We start from the raw sequence: 25,841 nt of genomic DNA on the forward strand, positions 1-25,841 counted from the left end.
CATTGCTGCTGTTGGAACTTTGCAGAGAGGGAAAAATAAAACACATGTTGCCCCTTCTGATAAAAGACAGAATCAAGTTCTTTGTGGAAATTACTATTAGGAAATATGCTTATTCAGTATGTTTTTATTTCCTGCTGTTATGAATCTCAGCTTCTACAGTCATTACAGTTTGAAGAAATAGTATGTGGGTTTTTTCAACCATCTTGCTAGAACAACAAATTTAATTTTGATAAAATTTGGAAGTTACGCATAAATATCTGTCAAATTGGTAGATATAAGATCCATTTAAATGTAGAAATAATAAGTCTGCCAAGATGGGTGTCGACATAACTTAGGTTTAAGGTTTCTAATATTTTGTTTATACTTTTAAAGAATAGTCTTGTTTATTATATTTAAGGCCTTTCATTTTCTGTTTTGTTGGTTTGTTTTTGTTAGGTTATTTAATTTCCCAGCAATTTATTGGGTTTTATTTAAAAATATTTAAAAATGGGAGAAAATCAGTAAAAACCAAGAACTCGTGGGGCATGAAGGGATATTCACCATGTGGCAGGTGAGGAAGACTTCCCTTCCCTGCTGTGGTTAAGCAGCCTGGTCTGCTGGGACCCAGCTCCCTGTCCTTCTCATTCTTTCTCCCCTCCCCCCAATGCAAAGGTAGTGAACAATGCTGAAGGGCTGGGGTCAGAAGGGCAGCAAAAGACTGCACCCTGTGACTGTTGGTTCCCCTGCAAGGCAGTGCCCCCTCCCAACCTCAGCTATTCAGTGCAGCCCCATTTGCTTCCGCCACACAGGCTCTGTCTGGCAGAAAAAGTAGATGGGGCTCTGTGCCCTAGGGACAGCAGCTGCCAGGGGTCAAAGTAACTGAGGACACTTACCGGGTGGCGGGGATTGGGCTCCAGCGGGGGGGCTCTGGCCCCCAGAAGGGGCGGGGCCTCTGGCGGAAGGGGCGGGGCGGGGGTCAGCATCCTCCAGCCAGCCCTTCCATGCTGCGTGGTCCTTGCTGCCCGGGGCTCCCGTTGATTTATAGGGCAGCAGCATCCGGAGCCCCAGGCCCTTTTAAATCTCCAGCCCCAGGACAGCTGCTCCCTTTGCTCACACCCCCGCCCCAGGCCTGGCGGCAGCTGGGGGGAAAGGGGGGGCAAAAGGGGCAGGGAGATTAAAGCGCTACAGGGTCCTTTGCCGCAGCAGCACTTTAATGTCCCTGCCCCTTTTGCCTCCCCTGTTGGCGGCCCTGCTGGTACAGACCCTACCAGCAGGGCAGCCAACAGGGGGAAGGGGCAACGATGTTAAAGCCGCGGCAGCGCTTTAAGGACAGTCCTTTGCCGCGGCAGCGCTTTAATGTGGCTGTGCCCACCCCATTGGCGGCCCTGCTGGTAGGGTCCGTGCCGACAGGGGAGGCAAAAGGGGCAGGGAGCACTTTAATGTGGGCTGGGTATGGGCCGGTGCGGGATCTTACTGGTACACCGTACCAGCTCACTTTCACCCCTGGCTGCTGCAGTTACAGTTCTTCGCTTACGCAGGACTATGAGTCACCTTGTTGCTCCCTGCGTCCGGTGTGAGAGAGTTCCCTAACACCACCAGCCTTTCAGCCACTCTTCTCTGAGCAAGGGTGTGGGAACCTTCCCAAAACCTTCCCCGCCCCCTCTTTCCCTGAGGCCTGGTCCCCCGAGGCCCCTCCCCAGAGGGCCCACCTCTGCCCCCTCTTCCCTCAAAGGCCAGCTGGAGCCAGGTTGGGGAGAGCTGGGTAGCTGTGGTGAGCTGGTGCGGCCTCCCCATTTCCAGCGCCACTGCCTCTGGGCTATGCAAACCCTGTCTTCACCTTGCAGTTTAACAGGTGCACCCTATCCCTGTTCCATTTGCACCATTCCCCTGTTATACCCAGTCCCTGAAAGAGGCTACTCAGAGAAGTCCCAGATCTTCTGCCCCGAAAGGAGCAGTGTGCCTCAGTTTACTAGTTTTACCTTAAACCACTACTCCTGTAAACCATACAGCACTTGTGAAATCTTATTTTAAATGACAAAGAAGGTTTATTTAAGAAAGAATAGAGATTTAACTAGAAACGAGAGTGTGATGGGAAGAAATGGTTCTTTAGGTAGTGTCCCTCTGAGTGCTCCACTGTAGGTGCACTTGCATCCCTGCAGTGCGGATCGGAGAACTTTGACAGCACTGTCTGTTTCCCCTACGCCCCTCAACATTGCACGGGCAAGCCCCTCTCAGTTCGTTCATAACTGCCTCTGGCTAGAGACGGGGCTATTAGCTGTCCATTCATCGGATCGTTATTTCACTTTCAGCATTTCAGTGGTTAGTTAATCCTTTTTCTTTTAAAGTTGTAGAGCTTTCTTTATTTTCTCTTTCCTACCAAAAAAACCCCTACTTTATTTTCCCTTTTGTCTGGGGTTGCCCCAGCACAGAGTAAGCCTGGTTTACCGGGCTTTAAGAAGTTCTTCTCGTGCAAGGCCATCCCCGTAGTGGATAAACATTCCCTCTGTAACCGTTGCCCTGGGGAAAGCCATATTCCTCAAAACTATGGTCTCTGCTAACAACTCAAGCCCAGATCTCGGAAGGATAGAGAACTGAGACAAAAGCGCCTCCTTATGGAGGCAGCTCTTCAGCCCTCCCCGGATCTGTGCCAGGAGTCACCCAGACAGTGTGAATCTTCTCAATAGCCCTCGACATCTAGGGTCTACAGTTCAAAGAAAACAGCTGAAGACCCCCTTGCATAAGGCTTAAAAGAACAGAACTGAGAGTCCCCAGAGTGAGCCCCGAACTAGCCAAAAAAGATCACTGGCGCATTCGGTACTGAGACAGTCCAAACACAGTACCCATAGCTCACGACAGTACCGTGAGGTATGTTACTGAAGCAGCAGGTACCATTGATGGGCCTAAAGACCAGATGTGCATAGGCACCAAAGCAATGGTACCAGAGTGACCAGAAGTCCCGATTTTATAGGGACAGTCCTGATATTTGGGGCTTTTTCTTATATAGCTGCCAATTACCTCCCACTCCCGTCCCAATTTTTCACACTTACTATCTGGTCACCCTAAATGGTACGGAGAGAAAAAGGTAAGGACGAGGCCGCACCACTGCTAAGATGATACTGCCAGTATTAGTAGTAGCATCAGCACCATCATTAGCAACCATCCAGCCTCTGAGCACTCAGTATGGCCAAGATCCCTGATGGCCTCCATGCTGACCCACTGACAATCGTAGGCACCGGTTCAGTCAGTACCACAGGAATTCACACACTCGAGAGAACTCTCAGTATTTGACATACTGGAGACTAGGTACCGGGCCTGGGATAGAGTGAGTCTAGACCATTGAACCTGGTATTACACCACTGGCTAAACAGGACAGGGTGACAACTCCCTTCTGTTTGAATGGGCTATCACCGAGATATATTATCCCCTGGTGACTAAGGGCATGTTTGCAAAAAAGAACTGGACCCTTTGCCTTGACGTCTCTGTGTCACAGGGAGCTAGATGGTCAAGGAGCCTGGTCCAGGCAGCCAAGACCCCCATCTGCTTCCGCTAATGGACACAACCCCCTCCGGACCTCAGCCCTCCAGCGCAGCCACATCCAATCCTATGCTGAAGGACCAGGGTCAGAAGGGGGCTCTGTCCGTGAATGGGCCAGTATTTAAAGGGTGCAGACTTTTATTCCCTGCAGCCCTGTCCCTGCAGCAGTTATGCTATCTCACCTTCACAGAGGGAGTGAACCGGGCCACGTTGAAGGGCCAGGGTCAGAAGAGGAAAGGAAGGCTGCAGACCCTGAGTACCAACTCCCCCTACCCCCACCAGCCTTTCAACACAGCCCATCTGCTTGCCTTTGAAAAATTCCTGAGTCCTGAAAAAGCCAAAATTTGTGTGAAAAATCAGTAAAACCCCAAAACTGGCTTATTCAAAAACCTGGGGATTTTGGGGGGGAAATCAGTCAATACCTAATAAAAAAAAGGCCTTAATTATATTTCATCAAAACTTCAGGGGGAAAGCTATATAAGTTTCTAAGTGAAATATTCCTTTTCTCATTCCACGGTCATATGCAAAGACCTTTTCTTGTGGCTTAAATTATTTGTTTATCAGAAAATACATAATGTGTTTCTTTATTTAATGTTACTGGGATAACAACCACCATATTTTTCCTTTTTACCAAATGACCATAGCCTTGTGAACTGTGTTTTGCTTTAATTACAATGAAATAAACTATCCAGTATTAAGTTTCACATATGGCTGTCCAAGATACTTTAGATCTTGCAGCAAATTGAGTTGAAGTGTTATAATGTCTCATAATTAACTGTTAGCAAAATAAGGCTCATATGTGATCAGACCAATTGAGTGGGAATACTCACAGGGGTAAAGTTATTTATGTGCATAAGTATTTTCGGGATTAGGCGCTAGTTTTATTGTAGTGCTCCATCTGAGTAGTAATAAGTAGGTAGGTGCTTAATAAAAACGGGGTTTAACGCAGTTGGTGGATAGGAAGGTCTGTACCACTGTTAGCATTTAGGGGCTGATTTTCAAAGTCAAAGATTGTTAAGCACCTTTGTGCCTCTGAAAATCTTCCACTTCATTTATAAGTATAAAGCCTTAAAATGAAAGATGAGTCCTGCATTTGTCATGAGAAAATTGTGCACTTAAATTCTTATGCCATAAAAAGTGGTCAAGGGAGTATCCACTATAATAGATAAATACACAGCATAAAGTAGTATGCTGCTGTTAAAGCTACAGCACCACAGTCTCAGACCTAACAAGTGTGCATGTTAGTCTAGAAATGTGAACTTTTGGTGGAGCTACTCTAATTTTTGGCGGTATTGTTAAAGATCAATCTGGTAAATCCATGGTAAAAATGCCATTTAAAAAAAAAATTGACTCTACATATTTTCTCTTGGGCTAAATTTTGTATGCAAGGTACTATTTAAAAATGTGCTGCTGAGTAATATGCACTCAATTGCAAATTAGACAGTGGAAAAGAGTGAATTGCATCCACAATCATATGTTTAGTACTTGCAAATAAAATGTGGTTTTAAGACACTAATGCACAAAGTGTGTGAAGTTTTTTCATGTTGGCTTGGATTTTAAATCATCTTGCTGTTAAAAGTACAAAAAATGCATATTGTTCGATTCTTAATTGTGCTAATTTGTTCAAAACTAAATTTAGCTTTATTTTTAAGGTTTAATTTACAGGCAGTCTAAGATGTGAAATAATTGCTTTTCTCCTTGGGAAAAAATATAAAATGATGTATATTTGTTTTAGAAATAGATTTCTAGGTACGTATGAGATTTATAAAGCAATCTCCAACATATTGATCAAGTGGATTAAAAGAGTAGGTAAACTGTTTAAAAGAAACAATACACTGAACAAGAATACTCTGGCTTAATCAAGCTTTGAATGTTCACAATTCTTTTTTAAATATACTCTACACAACAGATGTATTTGCATATATGCCATAACAATCCTATCCACAAAATTGAACCCTTCAGATAACAAAAATGTCAGATTTTTTTGTAACTGTCAAACTCTGGGGTTCTTTTAGCCACTTGTTCAGTTTACTTGGAGTCCTAAGAATTTTCAGATAAAATTTTCTTCCTCCACCATTTTATTTTTGTATCTAGATCCCAAGAGACCCCTATAGATGGGCAGCCTCCTGCACTACCACCCAAACAATCTAAAAAGAACAGTTGGAACCAAATTCATTATTCACACTCCCAGCAAGAACTGGATAACCATATTAATGAAACGTTTGATGTTCCCGCATCGCCTGAAAAATCCACAGTAAGTTGTTGGGTCAAGTTTGATCATCTTGTTTTTCCTCTGGATGATGGTCCTGCTTTTGTAGAAATAACTACAGTACTGATACATTTCAGTGGGCCTCATATGCATGCATTACATTGCAGCCATTTGTGTCATATATATATATAGATATAGATATAATCTCACCAGTCAGATCTGCTCACTGGCCCGCCCCCACTAATCTTTCCATTTTTTCAGTGTTCCCGTGTCAGTTTCACTAACCTACATTATTGGAATGTCATACAAAGACATTGTAGGGACATCCTTTATCCCTGTGACACTTACTTAGGTTTCCTGTACTTGCAGATATTTCTAATCAACCTCCCATTTTGGCAGTGAATTTGTCCATAGGTTTAAAAGAAGGCAGATGTGTAAATACTACATAAAAAGTATTGCCAATATCACACTTCCAAAAATCATGAGTCAGACCCCCCCAACATTAAGATTTTAAAAAATATAAATTCGGGTTATTATTTTCTTTCTGGATTTTGGGGGGTTCATTTAGGTCACATTTTCAAGATTGTATCTGCAATCTTGAGGGCTAAAAACATCTTTATAAATGGAAGCATGATTCTTGAGCTGGGGCTATATAACAATACATTTTTACTGCAGTCACACCAGATATTGTGTACTTGCAATAAATTTGTGATAGTTGGCAACACTGCATACATTTCATTTAAATTAAACTATGAAATAAAACTTCTAGCCATTTGTTTCTATATTTATGCTAACCCAAGTCATGTTAAAATGTAGTTCTGCTCTGAAAAATGACTGTGTAAAAATATCATCTTCCACTATTGTATGCAGTGTTCTTGTAGCCATCTCGGTCCCAGGATATTGGGGTATGTCTAAACAACAACGAAAAACCCACGACTGGCCCTTGTCAGCCGACGTAGGCTCTGGCTCTGGGGCTGTTTCATTGCTCCTTAGACTTTTAGGCTCAGGCTAGAGCTGACCTGAAGAGGAGCTGTGTGTAAGCTCAAAAGCTTGTCTCTCTCACCGACAGAAGTTGGACCATAAAAAATATTACCTCATCTCCCTTGTCTTTGTAAAAATAACACCTTACCAAATCTCTTCCTGCATTCAGTCATGTTTAGTTGAGTCAAGTGACAAAAATACCTTTCAACTGTTTTTTACTCCCATTAGCCTGGCAAAGAAAATGCAGTTGTGAGAGAATAAGCTGCATTGTATTCTGTGAACATGATGTTTATTAAGCTACGACGAGTTAAACCTGTGCAAACCCAGTAAAGGTACTGGGACTGCACAGGTGTAATATTGAAGGTCTAATTGGGTGCGCTGAGCCCTTAAATCGGAACGTCATGGGAGAGGGAAAAAAACTCAGTTTCACTCTCAAAGCACAAGTTAAGTTTGCAGGGCTTGCAGTTACACAAAGCATAGATAGCCTGACTTACACTGTTTCTTATCCCCAACCTTCCTCCCTCCAACACCGTAAATATCTTCTGGAATCAAGGGCTTCCTGCTATGTAGTCGTGTCAGTTATAGGGTAGCTGGTTTGTGAGGAGGAGGTTTCTTTTGAAGGTTCAGGTTCATCAAACTGGATCCTCCAGGTGAACTTACACTTCCTTTCCAGCCCCTGCAACCATACACTGCAGAGTTCTTTTGCAAGTTGAACTTTTTAGGGTTCAAATAATCCAATGTGGCAACAGACAGGTGGGTTTTTAAAAAGTTGAATACCGGTTCCTTTAACTTGAAGTATCACTGTTAAATGTTTAACACCTTACATCCTCCTCTAAGTGCTGTACAAAACAATGATTAACCCACCTCACATCCCTGGATAAGTATGAAGGGCTAGTTCAAGCAAATTCAAAGCCATTGAAATAGCACCTTGTTGAAAGGCACAAGATTCTGGTCTATAGCTTCCACAGATGGCTGTGTCATGCCACCAGGGTCAGTGCTGTTCTGAAAGAGCTGAATGAGGCATAGGAAATATGTATAATTGCATTTGTATGTGGGAGGAGGTATGGGGAACAGTGGATGGAAATTTCCTGATAAGAGTTTGTGGGGTGGAGGGAGAGGGGTTGTGATGTTGCCTCAATCAAATAAAAGACGTGGGAGGGTGGAGGGGGGATTATAGTCACCAAGCTCTGTCAGCATAGGGCACTTCATATTCCTCTCCACACAGCCCTGGAGCATGAGTAGTAAACCTCACATTAGTATTTCAAACTCTTCCTGGAGAGGTGAGTAGCAGGGAGCTCCTGGTCCTACAAAACTTGCCCCCATTATTAAACCGAAGTTGCAGCCAGTGCAAACTAAGACACACAGGTTATGTGACCTGGCCAAGCTACATAATACATTTTTACTGCAGTCACACGAAATTTGTAACATATCCACTTGATACTGCAGTAACTGTTATATTTAAATTACTTGTAATTTTATTAGTCAATTTATGATTTGGGTAGTTCCCTATTTCGCCAGCTTGCTTCCAGGAGAACACATTTACAGATTAGCTGTAAACAGCAACTCTGAGTGCACGATTCCCCATATCACACTAGGGTGAGAGAAACAATTTGCATGGTTACTGCTGCTTTCTCAGGGCCCAATAGCAATTACTGGACATTTGATGAGTACATTTGGAACAGCTGTGGTATTAGAGTAATCTTTCTTTAAAGCCTGCATTAGCTGAAAATAAATTACATGTAATGTTATGTACTTCCTTTTTGTTTAGCCCAATGGTGGTGTTCCCCATGACAATCTCGTTTTGATCAGAATGAAACCAGATGAAAATGGAAGATTTGGCTTCAATGTAAAGGTAATGAAAATTAGATGTCTATTCATATTTTTAAAGATTGTTCAGTGACACTCATGATTTGTGACTTGCTGAATTTTTTTTTAAGGGAGGATATGACCAGAAGATGCCTGTAATAGTGTCCAGGGTAGCTCCAGGAACACCAGTAAGTTGTCAGAAAAACTTGGAAGTGGTGGTGTTTAATTAAATGTGTGCAGTGTTGTTCTAGCTATGTAGGTCCCAGGATATTAGAGAGACAAGATAGGTGAGGTAATATCTTTTATTGGACCAACTTCTGTTGATGAGAGAGAGAAGCTGTTCTCTCTTTCACCAACAAAAATTGGTCCAATAAAAGATATTACCTCACCCACCTTGTTTCTCTAATTATATGTGTTTTCATAATTATTGTAAGTCTTTTCCTTTGTGTTTTCTTTTTCCTTGAGGAAAAACGTTCTGGCCACACCTTGCTAGGAATAAAACTGCTCTAACATATTACCTTTAAGGTAGTAGTCCCCATACCTTGTTGGCAGCTTGTTCTTTAACTGCCTCACATAATAAATGAAAGTAATGGTCAATTAAATGTTGGAATTAAGTATATTTAAAACATGTTAAAAATACTTTTTTGCTAATTAAAGGAGGACAGTGGAATGAAAATAAACTACAGACAGAATATAGTCTCCCCAATATCACTTACATGCTCTTCTACAAATTCCAATGTTAAATAAAAGTAAACTGCTTACATTGCTATCTGTAAGTGAGTTGTCTTATTTATTTATTTAATTTTATTTAAGGAAAGTTAAAGTTCATAGTTTAGTGTGGTGCATGCTTTAATAATAAAAATAAATGTTTTCTCAATACGACAAAGTTTCATCACTACAAGTGGTTACAATAAGTTATAATAGCTGTTTCTTGACTCTTGATATATAATGCCCCACTCACCCTAAAAACATTGTTATTTAGCATAAATTTTTAATTTAAACATTCATGGGATTTTGTCACATAAATTGTGTTGAGACAAACTTTTATGCTGTTAAAAATTGCAAATCCCTTTTGTTTTTACTGACACATGCAGATGTGAGTAATGTCAAGATTTAGATTAAACTAGACATAATGAATCATTCATCAGGTCTGATTCTGTGGTGGTGTTTCTGGTGTTCAGTGAGCACCATTAATGTCTTCAAACTAGGCACAATATTGTGGCAGTTGATTGCCAGAAATAATGACCTGGTATTCAGCCTTTGTGATGCCAGCTCTGTGTTGTGCACCTGTCAGAAATTAATAGAATAAGACACACATTTGCTTACATTAAAAAAACAAAGTAGCTTTGATCTAAATAAAATCATTAAAATTTATATGTTGACATCCTTATATTAGATTGTTGTTATCCCAGTTAATTATTTTTTCCTAATTTATTTTCTATATCACAAATTGGTTTGTTTCTATTGCAGTTAATTTTGTATGAATGGATTAAACATCTAGCAATGCTGTGGTGATGATAAATGGGGAATGCACTGCCCTTTCCTCTCTGCAATTATGGTTAAATTGTAACATAGATAGTATTTTCACTTGCAGGATTACCTTTTTGCCCGGATTACTTTGGTGCATTTCCCTTGCGCCTCCCGCCCCCAATCTTCTTTTTGTTGCCTTGAATGTGATATTAGAAGCTTACTGCTCTTAGATTTTGAAATTGAATTGGTCAAGGTTTTGCCATGCTGCTGCCCTCCTCTGAGATTTCTGAGCTTGTCCTGCATCCCCAGTGTCAATGCAGAATACAATTCAAACACTGGAGAGCTTATCCAAGCATTCAACTTCAGCATACATACAAGGAGCAGGGAGTAACAGCAGCAGAAAAGCATGTTGGAATGACAGACTCCTCCTCGTTGTGAATTGAAGTATTCATATGAATGGCACTGACTGCTGTGTTATGTAATGCTTTATATATCATTTAATCCAATGTGGCAACCATATAAATGAGTCTGGCAGAATCCACATTCCTGAACACAGTTACGCTGTTTCTTATGTTCCTATTTTAAAGTAACAAAATACAAAAGCTTTGTTTTTAGAGTGCTCTGTGTTTGTAAAACTAAATTTGTTTCATGTTGCAGGCTGACCTCTGTGTCCCTCGTTTGAATGAAGGGGACCAGGTTGTATTGATAAATGGCAGGGATATAGCGGAACATACCCATGATCAAGTTGTCATGTTTATTAAAGAGAGCTGTGAGAGGCACTCAGGGGAACTTGTGCTCCTAGTACGACCCAATGGTGAGTGATTTATATGTAACGCAACAAATCTTTGCTCTCCTTCTCCCTAGCCTTCACATTGTGTCCTGGGTTAAGGATGCTAATACTCTTTACAGAAAGGTGCTCCCCCTTAGAAAAAGTACATAAGATTACAACAAGAAGGCAGCATTTCAATCGGATACAAATACAGAGAAATACCTTGTACTGCAAGCATTCATACCTGTAATTGTAAGTGTTCAAAACAAATTTTAAATCCCCAAAATCGGGATATGAAAAATAATTGGGTATTCTTAGCAAGAAGGTTCCACATACATTTTATTCCTAAATCACATTAGGTACAAATTGGCCAGATGATTGCACAAATTGATTTCAGTGTGGAGGATAGTCCATCCCAAAACAGCAATTTTGCGTGTCTTTGTCTCATAGATCTGATCGTATTCAAGGACTTAAAATATATCTTCAAAGCAATTGAGAATTATTGGCAACATTTTTACTGGAGGCAGCTTAATAAAAGAAAATGCTTAAAAAAACCAAGCTTATACAGTATGTTCATGGCATATATATTGTTGGAATGTTGTCAACAGTCAGCTGCTGGGTGTTTAATTCTGCTCCACTACCCAATCACAATAAAGAGCCATGTAGCAGAAAAGTATACTGAGAAATAATTGGAATAGTTGAAATCACTCCACTAGAGCACCTCAACCAACTGACAAATGATTCTGGCTTCTTTTATTTAATTGTGTTACTTCCCATTCTGTGTATTTAAGCCATTTTCATTGTTTTTGTATATTTTCTTCCTCTGTCATAGTCATATAAAATAAATTCTGCTAAATTGGTTTACAGATTTACCAAGTTAATACCCCTTTGTGTGTTGATTATAGTGGTGGCTTGAATAAAAAGCCTTAAAATGCAGAATTTACAAGTAGCCCTAATTTCCTCATTCACGTTTTTACAGTGTTCTGCTCTCTGGGCAAACTTTTCAGAAGAGCATATACTTGTGTGCTAGTCGTAGTATATGCTTCGCGGTGTGTATCCGAATACGTGTGTTTACAGGCAGTACTTTTACACAGTACGTTCACAGAATTGTGGTCGGGCCTACGAGTGCCATTCTAGCCAGCAGTCTGCCAGCCGTAGCCTAATTAATTCCCTGCAAAGTGAAACGCAAAACAAAAAAGATAAACATAGGCACTAGGGTGACTTGAGGGATGTGATGTGGGAATTGGGGAGGCCAAAGAGGAGAAAGTTACAGTAAACAAGGCAAGATATGACTAGGATTAGGGAGCAGGGTTTTAGCAGTATTGATTACATGAAAATCCTTCTTTTACTCAACAATAAACTAAATAACAATGTAGTTTTAGGATGGAGCATAATGGTTTCAACACTGAATTTGTTGTTGATATGGATTAAAGTCTGACTCTTAATGGTACTCTACCACAGATTTTCCTGTAGAAGCAATACTGAATTGCCATTTTTTTTATTTAAAAGATGAGCATTCACTGTTACGGCCAAAGAACATGCTAGGTTAGCACCTCCCTCAACCTTCCTACCTTTATTTATTGTAGCTGTCTATGATGTGGTGGAAGAGAAGCTGGAGAGTGAGCCTGACTTCCAGTACATCCCTGAGAAATCCCCCCTGGATGGTGTCCATCAGGATGATGATGCTCTGCGGGAATCTATGATTCAACTAGCAGAGGGGCTTATCACTGGAACTATTCTGGCTCAGTTTGATGTAAGTAATGTACAACCTATAATTGTATGCACATACCAGTCTCTTTCTGGGTAATTAGCTTCAACAGAACAAATTTGAATGATACTAGAGTGAGTTTAGAATCTGTCAGCAAGGCAATTGACTCATCTGTCGTAAAGAAAGAACAGCCAAACATCAAAAAACTTCTGTGTTGAAACACTACAGGTGCAAAATAGTCACCATAGAATTAACGTTACCTATCTAGTACAATCTAAATGTTTTTAGTACACTGTAAAGCTGTTTATAACTGGAACTCCCAAGTTTTTGTAATTATAATGATCTTATGCTTATATAACATCTTTCATATCCAAGAATACCTAACGGGTGTAGGAAGCTTTACCCAAGACCCAGTGTTCATTTTACCCACATCTGGATGAAAACCTAAATTAAAACAAGAAGTGAAGAATACCATAAATGATTTAAACTGCAGGGAAGATTTTAGATGAAATTTAAGTATTAGGACAGAGAACTGGGAAATACAACCCTAATTTTAGGAAAATGCAATAGAATTTTTTTATACGTAGTTGATTTTCATTATTTATTTTGAAGAGAGTAGTGCAGTTCCCCTTAATACCATGCTTGTACATTGGCTCATTGCTGACTGACAGAGAAGAATACCATCTTCTGAATCAACACAACCACTTCTTCAACCCCTAGGTGTTCTTTGGTGGTATCCTATCAAAATACAGACAGAGCTCACCCCAGCTTAGTTTCTGAAATTAGGTCATGTGGCTGGAGGACAAGATAATATATTACATTACTAAAGTAACTAGACAAATGGAGATACCCCTTTTAATGTCAATATGGTATATATTTTATAGACCTGATCCTGTTCTCTCTTAATTCTATGGCAAAATTCCCATTTCTTTTAATGAAAACAGGATCAGACCCTAAAGTATGTGGGTTTGATTTATGGACTGTGTTTAAATTGGATTGGAATCTCTTTAGGACAGGTTTATGCTCAATAAATTATATAGAGCAATTTTCATAGCTGTTGACATTTTTTTACTACTTGGTATATATAGTAATTCGCTGGAAGCTTGAAATCTGTTTCCTTGCCAAACTCTTTCCTCCGTCATATGTTTATATAGTGATTAGTTTTCATGGGGTTGCTCATTTGGCTATCATGTAGATTACTTGTTTTTTTTAAAAAAAGCATTCATATTGTACTAAATGATACAAAAAATGCATGCATTTGGCAAACAGTTTTAAAAAGGAAAATCATATTTTTGGTTTACCAATCTTGTGTTCCTTTAAACTGAAAATTAAGACTAAAGCAATGCCTTTTTAAGCTTATTGAATTAAAACAAAGATTGCTGAAAATTGGCTGACTTGGGTCACTCATTTTATGTAGAACTATTAAAACTAATGCTTTGAGGAAATAATTTTCTGTTTCAGATCATATTTATGTTTTGCATGATGTACAGTAATGATTTGATCTTTTCTTTTAATTTCATGCAGGAACTTAAATAAAATAGCTTTTGATGCCATTGCGATCATATCCAAGCTCATTTTTCAGCTCTTTTTCTTCTTGTTCAGTCATAATTTGAGGCATGATTAAACTTCTACTCTTGTTCTACTGAGGCTAAACTTTCCGCTGGAGTAAATGAGTGTCACTCCATTGACTTTGGAGGAATTGTACCTGCCTAACCTCAACAGTGAATGAGGGCATGGTACAGTGAAATAATAAATTATATTTAATTATACTAATGGATGGATGAATGTGGTTCATGGAATTGAGTGTTAGCAGAGTATTAGATATAAATAAACTATTGTTCAAAAATAACTCTACAGGAGTAAATAGACTACAGATGCTCCCAGACTTACACAATCATTCCATTCCGGAAGGCCTTGTGTAACTCGAGTTTTGCGTAAGTCAGAAACGTATACCCGACCATTATGCAAAAAAAAACCCACAAAACTCCTATTTCTTGCTTACGGAGCTTTTTCCATAAGTGTGGATTTGTGTAAGTCGTGTCTTGCGTAACCCGGGAAGCGTCTGTATATGTGAAGCATTAAAGTGATGTGGAGGAAAAAACTCCTTAATATTTTAAAGTAATGATCATTATAGTGTAAGCAGTCATAAAATAGATGGCCTTGCAATCCATTTTTGTTTTAGTTATATCCGAGATGTGACATTGGAAATGAGGAATATGGCCAAGTAAGGATTAAAAAGCAGGAGCCAAAATGAACTGTTAAAAGAAAAATCCTGTTTCCATGTTTATGTTTGGATTGAAATACATTAGCTAAAGAGAAATACAGAACATATGTCTTCCAAAGTTTCTCTTATAATGATTTGTGCTTTGATGCAAACTAAATAAAATAGAAATTAATAAACATAAATACATAAAAAGAAAAATTAAGAAAAAAGAATAGAAGTAGCGTTATGCATACTTCATGAATACAAGCAGTTATGTCACATTGCCTAGCTTAAATTGTAAAATCATCAGGGCAGGGACTGTTTGTTCTCCCTATAATGTGCCATCCAAACTTAGGATGAGATATACACTTGTTCTTAATAATCCAAATGGAATTTGTATTAACGTGTTTTTCATTTTACCCTGAGTCTTCAGGAGGTATCTGTTGTTATCTGTGTAATATCCCATGCAGTGTGGGACTCTTCGCTATATTTCTTTGAACTGAGAAGTGTGCTGGTTCAGTTAGGGGCAGCAACTCCTGGCCTCTCCACATAACTGCCTACGTACCAGAATGCAGCAGAACTCCTGCAGAGGGAATGCTTGCACACACCCCCCATTTACTGGGAGCCTGAGATTCATTGAAGCACTGTGTAGGAGGAGGATGGTGGCAGACTCGGGGTGTAGCAGTAGCACAGCCAGTAAGGTCTACTCACAGTACGTATCTGCTAGCCCAAAACACTGTGCTAAGATGCAGTGGACTGTCTCTGCTATTCCCACAGTCCCCAGTAGTACTGGCCATTGTCCAGACGCATGCCTGCTACAATAGCTTACGAATCAGTTTCCCAGCCTGTGCCTTTTGAGCGAATTTAGTGAGCACATAGTCCAGCTGCTCGAATGATCTTGTAAAAAAAACAAAATGAATGTTGAATTGTGCTTGTGAATAGAAAATGTTTTCATGTTCGTTTTATATGCTTTTAAAAGGTCTGTAGTAAATGTAAAGCTAACGAGTCCTATGTTGTGCCTGTTACTATCTGACCAGCTTTATTCTCTTTTAGCAACTGTATAGGAAGAAGCCTGGAATGACAATGTCTTGTGCCAAATTACCTCAAAACATTTCCAAAAATAGATATAGAGACATTTCGCCTTGTAAGTGTGTGTGTATGTGTGTGTATGTTTTTAAGTTAAAATACTGTATTTAATTGTACTTGGTAGAGAAATAACACGTTCTTGAAATATTTTTTCAGATGATGCTACACGGGTCATTTTGAAGAGTAATGATGACTACATCAATGCAAATTATATAAATGTGAGTTGAATTCTATGTCATTCATACTGTAAGTACATTGTGGCAGCATTCTGAAGAACAGTTGATTTATAAATTGCCACTGCAGCTTTTCAGCAGAAAATGTAAAAATAAGATAATTCACTCTTTTTGAAGATGTTTCTCAAATCTAACATGGACTGGAGTAGATGGGAAGTATTTTCATCAGTTGGCTTAAACGTTAGTAGGTTTGTTTATCTAAAAGACAGTGGTTGATAATTTCCTACTAACTCTCAGTCAAATTGAGAGATTTTATGTGCAGCAACAAGAGCCTGAATTTTATTTCAGATGGGGTCATTGTTGGAAGAAAGTAGCCATCTAGAGTTAAAACTAGCACCAAGTAACCCAATGCACATTGTTGTAGCAGTGTTCAAGACTAATATTAGCAGAATTCAGCCTGGTAGGTCTGTCTCTTCTAGCCAGTAATAACAAAGTACAGCTAACTTTTCACTTCAGGAATACAAAGGAAAGATATTTGATTCCAGGATTAGTATTTAAATGATCAAATCTTGTAAACAGTAGATGTAATGTGCATAAGTCTACCCAAATTATTTTGACACTGAACTGTCACGTTTTTTCATATGCCTTCATTGTGACCTGTGGTCTTGACAGCTCAGGTATTTGGCAACTAAAGTCTGTCAGTTAATTAAATGAAAAATATTTGGGTTTCTTAACGGTTTTAAATGAGGTGATTTTTTTCTCAGTCTTGACAGGTCTCTCTTGTTTTGTGTGCTCTTTTATCTGTGGTCTAGCGGTAAACAGTTGAATAGTATTGATATTATTGATTCATTCTTCTTCATTTAAATTATCTAGCAAAGTCTAAATTTGTGGTGCATAAATTAAAGTTGCCAAGAGAGTAATGTTGTTTAACTAAAATAATTATTAATTTGTTTTCTTTTAGATGGAAATCTCTTCTTCCAGCATAATAAACCAGTACATTGCTTGTCAGGGTCCATTACCAAACACTTGTCCTGATTTTTGGCAGATGACATGGGAACAAGGTTCATCTATGGTTGTAATGTTGACCACTCAAGTTGAAAGGGGCAGAGTAAGTCAAAGTTCTAACTTGAAATCTAATCACATATTATTTTTAAAATCCCTTTTTGAATCTGCCATAAACAACTAGGGTAGAACAGGGCTATCTTGAATTTCTTTTTTATGGCAGTGTTCACAGGCATTGCTACAGTTAAGGGTCTCCTGTGTTTCAGTTTTAAACCCTTTATTTCAAGATTATGCAACTAGTCTTAACATATAGTGTAGTATTGAAACATGTATACGTCTTGATTCTCATATTTCATAAATGAATTTTTAAAGACTTAATCTGACTGGTTTTACAGTGAAGTAGTAAACAAAGTTTACCTGCTTGGAGTGTGTTCTTTTTTTCTGAGCTCTGTCAACTCAAAGTCATCGTTTTTTCTAGATTAAAGTTTCTGGACAGGGATGATTTAATCCTGTAAGGAGGCCTAGACCAGTGTTGTATTGTTTGCTTTGCTATGTCATAAATTTTGCTTTGCGATGTCACAACAATCGCTAATTATACTATGACAGGTTTCAGAGTAACAGCCGTGTTAGTCTGTATTCGCAAAAAGAAAAGGAGTACTTGTGGCACCTTAGAGACTAACCAATTTATTAGAGCATAAGCTTTCGTGAGCTACAGCTCACTTCCTCAGATGCATATCGTGGAAACTGCAGCAGGCTTTATATATACACAGAGAATATGAAACAATACCTCCTCCCACCCCACTGTCCTGCTGGTAATAGCTTATCTAAAGTGATCATCAGGTGGGCCATTTCCAGCACAAATCCAGGTTTTCTCACCCTCCACCCCCCCACACAAATTCACTCTCCTGCTGGTGATAGCCCATCCAAAGTGACAACTCTTTACACAATGTGCATGACAATCAAGTTGGGCTATTTCCTGCACAAATCCAGGTTTTCTCACATCCCCCCCACCCCCATACACACACAAACTCACTCTCCTGCTGGTAATAGCTCATCCAAACTGACCACTCTTCAAGTTTAAATCCAAGTTAAACCAGAACATCTGGGGGGCAGGGGGGGAGGAAAAAACAAGAGCAGGACAGTGGGGTGGGAGGAGGTATTGTTTCATATTCTCTGTGTATATATAAAGCCTGCTGCAGTTTCCACGATATGCATCTGAGGAAGTGAGCTGTAGCTCACGAAAGCTTATGCTCTAATAAATTGGTTAGTCTCTAAGGTGCCACAAGTACTCCTTTTCTAATTATACTATGGAGCTCTTTGGAGAATTGGATCCAGATCCATGGATCAGCCTTAAATCCACCATTATCCATTTATCTTTGAAAAGTCATGGAAGATGGGAGAGATTCCAGAAGCCTCGAAAAGGCCAAATATAGTGCAAATCTATAAAAAGGGAAATAAGGACAACCCGAGGAATTACAGACCAGTCTGCTTACCTTCTGCACCCGAAAAGATAATGGAGCAAATAATTAAGCAATCAATTTGCAAACATCTAGAAGATGATAAGGTGATAAGTAACAGTCAGAATGGATTTGTCAAAAACAAATCATGTGAAACCAACCTGGTAGCTTTCTTTGACAGGGTAACAAGCCTTGTGGCTGGGTGGAAGCAGCAGATGTGGTATATCTTGACTTTAGTAAAGCTTTTGATATGTCTCACATGACCTTCTCATAAACAAACTAGGGAAATGCAACCTAGATGGTGCTACTATAAGGTGTGTGCATAACTGGTTGGAAAACCATTCCCAGAGAGGAGTTATCAGTGGTTCACAATCAAGCTGGAAGGGCATAATGAATGGGGTCCTGCAGGGATCAGTTCTGGGTCCGGTTCTGTTCAGTATCTTCATCAATGGTTTAGGTAATGGCATAGAGAGTACAATTATAAAATTTGCGGATGATACCAAGCTGTGAAGGGTAGCAAGTGCTTTGGAGGATAGGATAAAATTCAAAATCATCTGGACAAACTGGAGAAATGGTCTGAAGTAAATAGGGTGAAATTCAATAAAGACAAATGCAAAGTCCTCCATTTAGGAAGGAACAATCAGTTGCACACATACAAAATGGGAAATTACTGTCTCAGAAGGAGGACTGCAGAAAGAGTTCTGGGTGTCATAGTGAACCGCAAGCTAAATATGAGTCAACAGTGTAACACTGTTGCAAAAAAAGCAAACATCATTCTGGGATGTATTAGCAGGGGTGTTGGAAGCAAGACACAAGAATTAAATCTTCCCCTCTTCTCTGCACTGATTAGGCCTCAACTGGAGTACTGTGTCCAGTTTTGGGCACCACATTTCAGGAAAGATGTGGACAAATTGGAGAAAGTCCAGAGAAGATCAATAAAAACAATTAAAGGTCTAGAAAAAAATGACCTATGAGGGAAGATTGAAAAAATTGGGTTTGTTTAGTCAGGAAAAGAGAAGACTGAGAGGGGACATAAGTTTTCAAGTACATAAAAGGTTGTTACAAGGAGGCGGAAGAAGAATTGTTCTTCTTAATCTCTGAGGACAGGATAAGAAGTAATGCGTTTAAATTGCAGCAAGGGAGGTTTAGGTTGGACATTAGGAAAAACTTCCTAGCTGTCAAGGTGGTTAAGCACTGGAATAAATTGCCTGGGGAGACTGTGGAATCTCCATCATTGGAGATTTTTAAGAACAGGTTAGACAAACATCTGTCAAGGATGGTCTGTATAATACTTAGACCTGCCATGAGTGCAGGGGACTGGACTAGATGACCTCTCAAGGTCCCTTCCAGTTCTATAATTGTTTGATTCTATTACTTTCAAGCTGTACCTCCACGCAATGGAGTACTACCTCTGGGTATTTGCTTAATCAAATGAAAGATTATTAGTGTTAGCAAATTGACTGCTATACATGCAATCTTTTATTTAAAAAGATTTGTTTTTGACTAGTCAGTCCTGTTAGTGCTTACTCCCATTTTTATATATGCTTCTTTTAATACAAAATGATGTTACATGTTATTAGCTGCATATGTACAAATTATAAATAAGAAAGTAATTATAAGTAATTATGTATATGTTGCCATAATGGCATCACCTAATTTCACAAAGGAAAGTCAGCTACACCTGAAACTCTGGTTGATATTGTCTCCTTAGTAATTTTGCCCATTGTGTTGCCTCTGTCCACTGAAGTACCATTCAAATTTTAGCACATACCTGGTGTATTTCATAAAACAGCTGGTATATTATTTGTAACATTCAGTAACAGTTGGAGAACTTGAAACACATAAGTATAATTGGCTGATTGCAATATCCTGAAATTTCATCATAATTCTGAGTTTTATTTGGTGGGTTTTATAGTAGATGTCTATCATCCTGGCCAGCAAAACTGGTCTGTGCTGAGGATAGTCACATTAATTCAGACGTCAGTTCAGTTGTGTGTGTGCATTCTTCTTGTTAAAATAACCATGTATTTTCTGTGCTGTCAGACCTGTTAAATACCATAAAAATAATTTGAGGTGTGTTTTTTTTAAAATGTTTTAAAACTATTTTTCAGTGACTCAGTTTTACTATATGATGCGGTGTGCTCCCAAATGAACACAATTAGAGCAAATTTCAGTTCAAGTGCTCTTTTAATTTACTTAATTTTCTTTGCAGATCTAAGAACAGACACACAATAGCAGTTCTCTGAGGTTTTTTAATATTGATATTTATAGAATTCTTTGAGAGCTGCTAAATATTGAAATAAAAGGACTTTATTTGTCTTACCCATCGGCGGACTCCCTGCTCTAATGCTGATGATGGGGCTACTGAGGTCACTATCACACTGCATGCCAGAGTGTCTCAGGGGAGCAGGAAGTCTGCAGATATGGCTGCTCTTACAGACCCTGCCAGGTGGGTTAGAAAGATAAAAAATATGCATGAACTGAAATGACCTCTTTTTGTATTTGGGCATTTAAGCAGTTTGTCATAAAGTTGGTCTTCTTTAAAGTTCTCATTTAACCATAAAGACTTGGGTAAACCCAACACCTAATGCACCTTATTTTTGTCCCACCATGAAGCAATCTTAGTCATTGCTTACTGGACACTTCCTCCTATTCAAATTATAACAACATGTTTTCTTTTTCATGTAAATCTGCCTTAAGGAAGGATTATTTTAGGATTTTAGAAGTTAGGAGTGGCTCTAAGGAGGGACCTAACACTGTGGTGTCAAAAGGGAATATTTAGTGGATATTTAAAAAGAAGTAATCTCAAAAGTTAAAGTCATCACTATTCAATTACACTAAACTCAAGAGTTGGGGCCTGTGTGAAGGAAACGAAGTTGAGAAGAGAAGCAGGACTTCTACGTGATTTTACCTTACTTTATGTATGAAAATCAAGTAGTTAAGATCCCGCAGGCAGTGTAGTTATGTAATAATCACACAGCTAGATCAGAGGAAAAGTTTGGTACCTTCAAGGTTAATGGCAACTGCACATCCTGCAATGTTAAACCATATTTTGCCCTCAGGTATTCATATAGAACTTTCATGGAGTTACATGCATTTGCAGATCAAAATTTGATCCTTTGATTATGTCATATGAGCAAAAAAACAGTTAAAAATGATTAATTGTATTAATTTGCTCAGGACTAATATAAATTACACTAGTTTGAATTTTTTTTCCCAGTTATGCGGTTAATAGCTCATTTTCAATTATAAACCCCTACAGTATGTTCGGTAAGTAAGTCAGCAGTAATTACAAAATGTTCAGAAGGGAACTTTGCTGAATCTAGAAAGGAGGAAAAATAACGTTCTGTGACTCTAAAGACTGTCGTCTTTGAAAACCTTAGGTTAAGTGCCATCAGTACTGGCCAGAGCCTACAGGAAGCTCATCATATGGAAATTTCCAGATTACCTGCCATTCAGAGGAAGGAAATCCTGCTTATGTCTTCAGAGAGATGACACTGACTAACCTTGAGGTAAAACTATAATATAGTCATTCATCAAATTCTGTGGAATCCTCAAAGTAGAATTACCTAACTGCAGACATTCTTTCCAGTTTTATAGCACGTCCACATGTAGACTATCGAATATATCCAGTTAATTGATCATTTTAAAATCCCATAGAAAATGAGTCTCAATTTGAAAGATTTTATTTTGTGTGAATTATTTTCTTTGTTATGAGTACATACCTTTTGTTCACAAAAAAGTTTTAGTGGTACCTTTTCAGGGAATTGAACAGAGATTTAATCTTGTTCCCATTATGGGTACAGTGCAATACGTCAGTCATTTGGGATGAGTGTTAATTATCTAATTTGGTCCAAGATAATTCTAAAGCTAAGCCATGACAATAATTAAATAAGAAAGTATTAGAGATTTATTCTAATATATTCCCTCGATCTTTTCAAAACATCAGTAGACATTAGATTAGGATAGACATTAGAAATTTTTCATTGTTGCTGCCTAGAAACACATTTTGTCTCTCTGAAGACAGTTTTCAGTGAACATTTCTTAATAAGGTAACAAACAACATTGGGGAGGATAGTATTCCAAAAACAATGTCTTTAAGCTTCATATTTTTAAACGAAAGCCTGGGTTTCTGATATTTGGTGGCAAAATTTATGGGGTCAATTCTAAACTGTGGGAATATGCAGGCTCCATCTCAAAGAACTCTGGTTACAGGTAAGTATTCTTCATGTATTAACTTGAGAAAAAAGGATTTGCAGGTAGAACTAGATAAATTCATGGAGGATAGGTCCATCAATGGCTATTAGCCAGGATAGGCAGAGATGGTATCCCTAGCTTCTGTTTGCTGGAAATAGGCGATAGGGGATGGATCACTTGGTGATTACCTGTTCTGTTCGTTCCCTCCGGGGCACCAGGCATTGGCCACTGTCAAAAGACAGGATACTGGGCTAGATGGACCTTTGGTCTAACCCAATATGGCCATTTTTATGGTCTTATGTATTGCTAATGATATGTGAGGCAGAAAAAGCATAGCTAGAAAAAAATCTTTTAAAATGCAAAGAATGCAAATCTTTTCATTTTAGTGCCTTTTATTATTGTTTATAAGGAAAAATAGGATTCTAAAATATTTGTTGGCCAATAATTAATATTCATAAAGTGCTTTGAGATGCCCAAATGAGAGGTAATTATCGGAGTGTAGTTGATTATCACTGTTTTTTATGATGAAGTCTGAATTACATTTGAACAAATTTTGTATTCCTGATAAGAAAAATGAAACCCGTCAGCTCACCCAGATCCAGTATGTAGCATGGCCTGATCATGGGGTTCCTGATGATTCCAGTGACTTCCTGGATTTTGTGTGTCTTGTACGAAAAAAGAGGGCTGGCAGAGAAGAACCTGTTGTTGTTCATTGCAGGTATTTGTTTTTTCTAACTTTCCTAAATAGTCTAACTGAATGCCTCTTCTTGAGCGCTTTCTTCTCTATTTTATTTAGTCTTTTATTGTTCACCATTTCTGATTAAATTCAGTTATAAATTTCATTGCGTTCCTGTTAGAGGAAAGAGACAAGGGGATTTAAAATTTGAATCGAACAGTTACCCATAATTCTCCATACCTTTTGATATTAGCTTCACACTTGAGTGAGCAGTTTTCAGAATCAAATGCACTGTCATGTTACATATAGGTAAAATGCCTGTGAATAGTAATGATCATGGTAATCCTAGAGGGAGAAGAAACCACTTCCCATTTAGGAAACTGCTATACATACAGTGCCTGTGAACTGCAAAATTCAAAAAGAACTAGATAAATCTTATATCCATAAGGGCAAGATAGCTCTCTCTCTAGCATATGCAGTAGTGACATAAATCACTTTTTCACTGAAGTCTGTCTTCTCTCCAGTACTGAATATTTGTGTATCCATTTTTATCAGATTCAAATATTTCTTAACATTTGAGTACTTTGGCATGAATGAAAACAACTGTATTCATGTTTTCTTTAATATTCTGTGTAAATCTGAAATACACCTTAATGTGCTGCTCTTATTCAATAGTTTTTAGTGACAGTTAACATTTCATCCTTCACATTTAGAATCCATTTAACACAGAATCTCCACAGAACTTAATGTAAGTACAAGACCGGAATACTACTTAATGCCAATATTTGTCTTCAAATCAACATGCACATCACCCACTGACTTCTTTGAGAGTTGCAGGCATGCATATGTGAATAGGCTTTGGCCCTTTCATCTTCAAAATGCTGTACAAACAGTAACCCTTACGATCTAACCTGTCCAGTAGTATACCCATTTTATAGATGGGGAAACTGAGACAGACACTAAAGGGACACCGTGAACTTAATATTTTTATCTACTATTTTTACAAGTCAGAGCTAAGATTATTATAACTGGAAGAGATTAGAGCAAAAATTGTTGTTTTTTCCAGTATGTTTACTTTGTGCATTTGATAGCCTCTTGTGTATTGTCAATTTCTCCTGGTTTTGTTTGGGTCTTTCACAAAGGAATGGGAGGGAAATACGTTTTCTTCTGCCCAAGGCAAAGCTTGGGCACTGTGGCAGTGCAGAATACCAACACCTCTTTTTCTCCAGAATCTTAACTTTAACATTTTTTTATTTTTATTTTTTTTAAGTATGTTTCTAGCTCATAGACTTTAAGGTCAGAAGGGACCATTATGATCATCTAGTCTGACCTCCTGCATAACGCAGGCCACAGAATCTCACCCACCCACTCCTGCAATAAACCTCTCACCTATGTCTGAGCTATTGAAGTCCTCAAATCATGGTTTAAAGACTTCAAGAGAATCCTCCAGCAAGTGACCCATGCCCCATGCTGCAGGGGAAGGCAAATAAAACCCCAGGGCCTCTGCCAATCTGCCCTGGAGGAAAATTCCTTCCCGACCCCAAATATGGCGATCAGCTGAACCCTGAGCATGTGGGCAAGACTCACCAGCCAGATACCCAGGAAAGAATTCTCTGTAGTAGCTCAGATCCCACCCCATCTAACATACCATTGCGCCTATTTACCACTAATAGTCAAAGATCAATTAATTGCCAAAATCATGTTATCCCATCATACCATCTCCTCCATAAATTTATCGAGCTTAATCTTGAAGCCAAATAGGTCTTTTGCCCTCACTGCTTCCCTTGGAAGGCTGTTCCAGAACTTCACTCCTCTGATGGTTAGAAACCTTCGTCTAGTTTCAAGCCTAAACTTCTTGATGGCCAGTTTATATCCATTTGTTCTTGTGTCCACATTGGTACTGAGCTTAAATAAAACAAGGCAAGTTCCTTGAGTCTCCTTTCATAAGACAGGTTTTCCATTCCTCAGATCATCCTAGTAGCCCTTCTCTCTACCTGTTCCAGTTTGAATTCATCCTTCTTAAACATGGGAGACCAGAACTGCAACCAGTATTCCAGATGAGGTCTCACCAGTGCCTTGTATAACGGTACTAACACCTCCTTATCTCTACTGGAAATACCTCACCTGATGCATCCCAAGACTGATGCATCCCAAGCTCTTTTCATGGCCAGATCACATTGGCGGCTCATAGTCATCCTGTGGTCAGCCAATACTCCAAGGTCCTTCTCCTCTGTTACTTCCAATTGATGCATCCCCGGCTTATAACTAAAATTCTTGTTATTAATCCCTAAATGCATGATCTTGCACTTTTCACTATTAAATTTCATCCTATTACTATTACTCCAGTTTACAAAGTCATCCAGATCTTCCTGTATGATATCACGGTCCTTCTCTGAATTGGCAATACCTCCCAGCTTTGTGTCATCCGCAAACTTTATTAGCACACTCCCACTTTTTTGCCAAGGTCAGTAATAAAAAGATTAAATAAGATTGGTCTCAAAACTGATCCCTGGTAACCTCCTTCCAGCCTGACAGTTCACCTTTCAGTGTGACGTGTTGTTGTCTCCCCTTTAACCAGTTCCTTATCCACC

General features: G+C 38.9%; 1 protein-coding gene across 7 annotated transcripts in view; it reads left to right on the forward strand.

Moving 5' to 3' along the window:
- Positions 1-25,841, forward strand: part of PTPN4 (protein tyrosine phosphatase non-receptor type 4) — a 236,115-nt gene that overhangs the window by 177,064 nt on the left and 33,210 nt on the right. For 6 of the 7 annotated variants that reach the window (XM_073305038.1, XM_073305037.1, XM_073305040.1 and 3 more), the window contains 10 exons: positions 5,608-5,767; positions 8,472-8,555; positions 8,641-8,697; positions 10,637-10,793; positions 12,335-12,501; positions 15,713-15,803; positions 15,902-15,963; positions 16,880-17,026; positions 21,761-21,889; positions 23,144-23,292. In XM_073305038.1, coding sequence (XP_073161139.1) covers positions 5,608-5,767; positions 8,472-8,555; positions 8,641-8,697; positions 10,637-10,793; positions 12,335-12,501; positions 15,713-15,803; positions 15,902-15,963; positions 16,880-17,026; positions 21,761-21,889; positions 23,144-23,292 — 1,203 coding nt within the window. Of the gene's footprint in view, positions 1-5,607; positions 5,768-8,471; positions 8,556-8,640; positions 8,698-10,636; positions 10,794-12,334; positions 12,502-15,712; positions 15,804-15,901; positions 15,964-16,879; positions 17,027-21,760; positions 21,890-23,143; positions 23,293-23,963; positions 23,999-25,841 lie in introns of all 7 variants that reach the window. The other variant, XM_073305041.1, reaches the window with a different exon arrangement.

This window comes from Lepidochelys kempii, chromosome 11, assembly GCF_965140265.1.
Source record: "Lepidochelys kempii isolate rLepKem1 chromosome 11, rLepKem1.hap2, whole genome shotgun sequence".
Taxonomy (NCBI): domain Eukaryota; kingdom Metazoa; phylum Chordata; order Testudines; family Cheloniidae; genus Lepidochelys; species Lepidochelys kempii.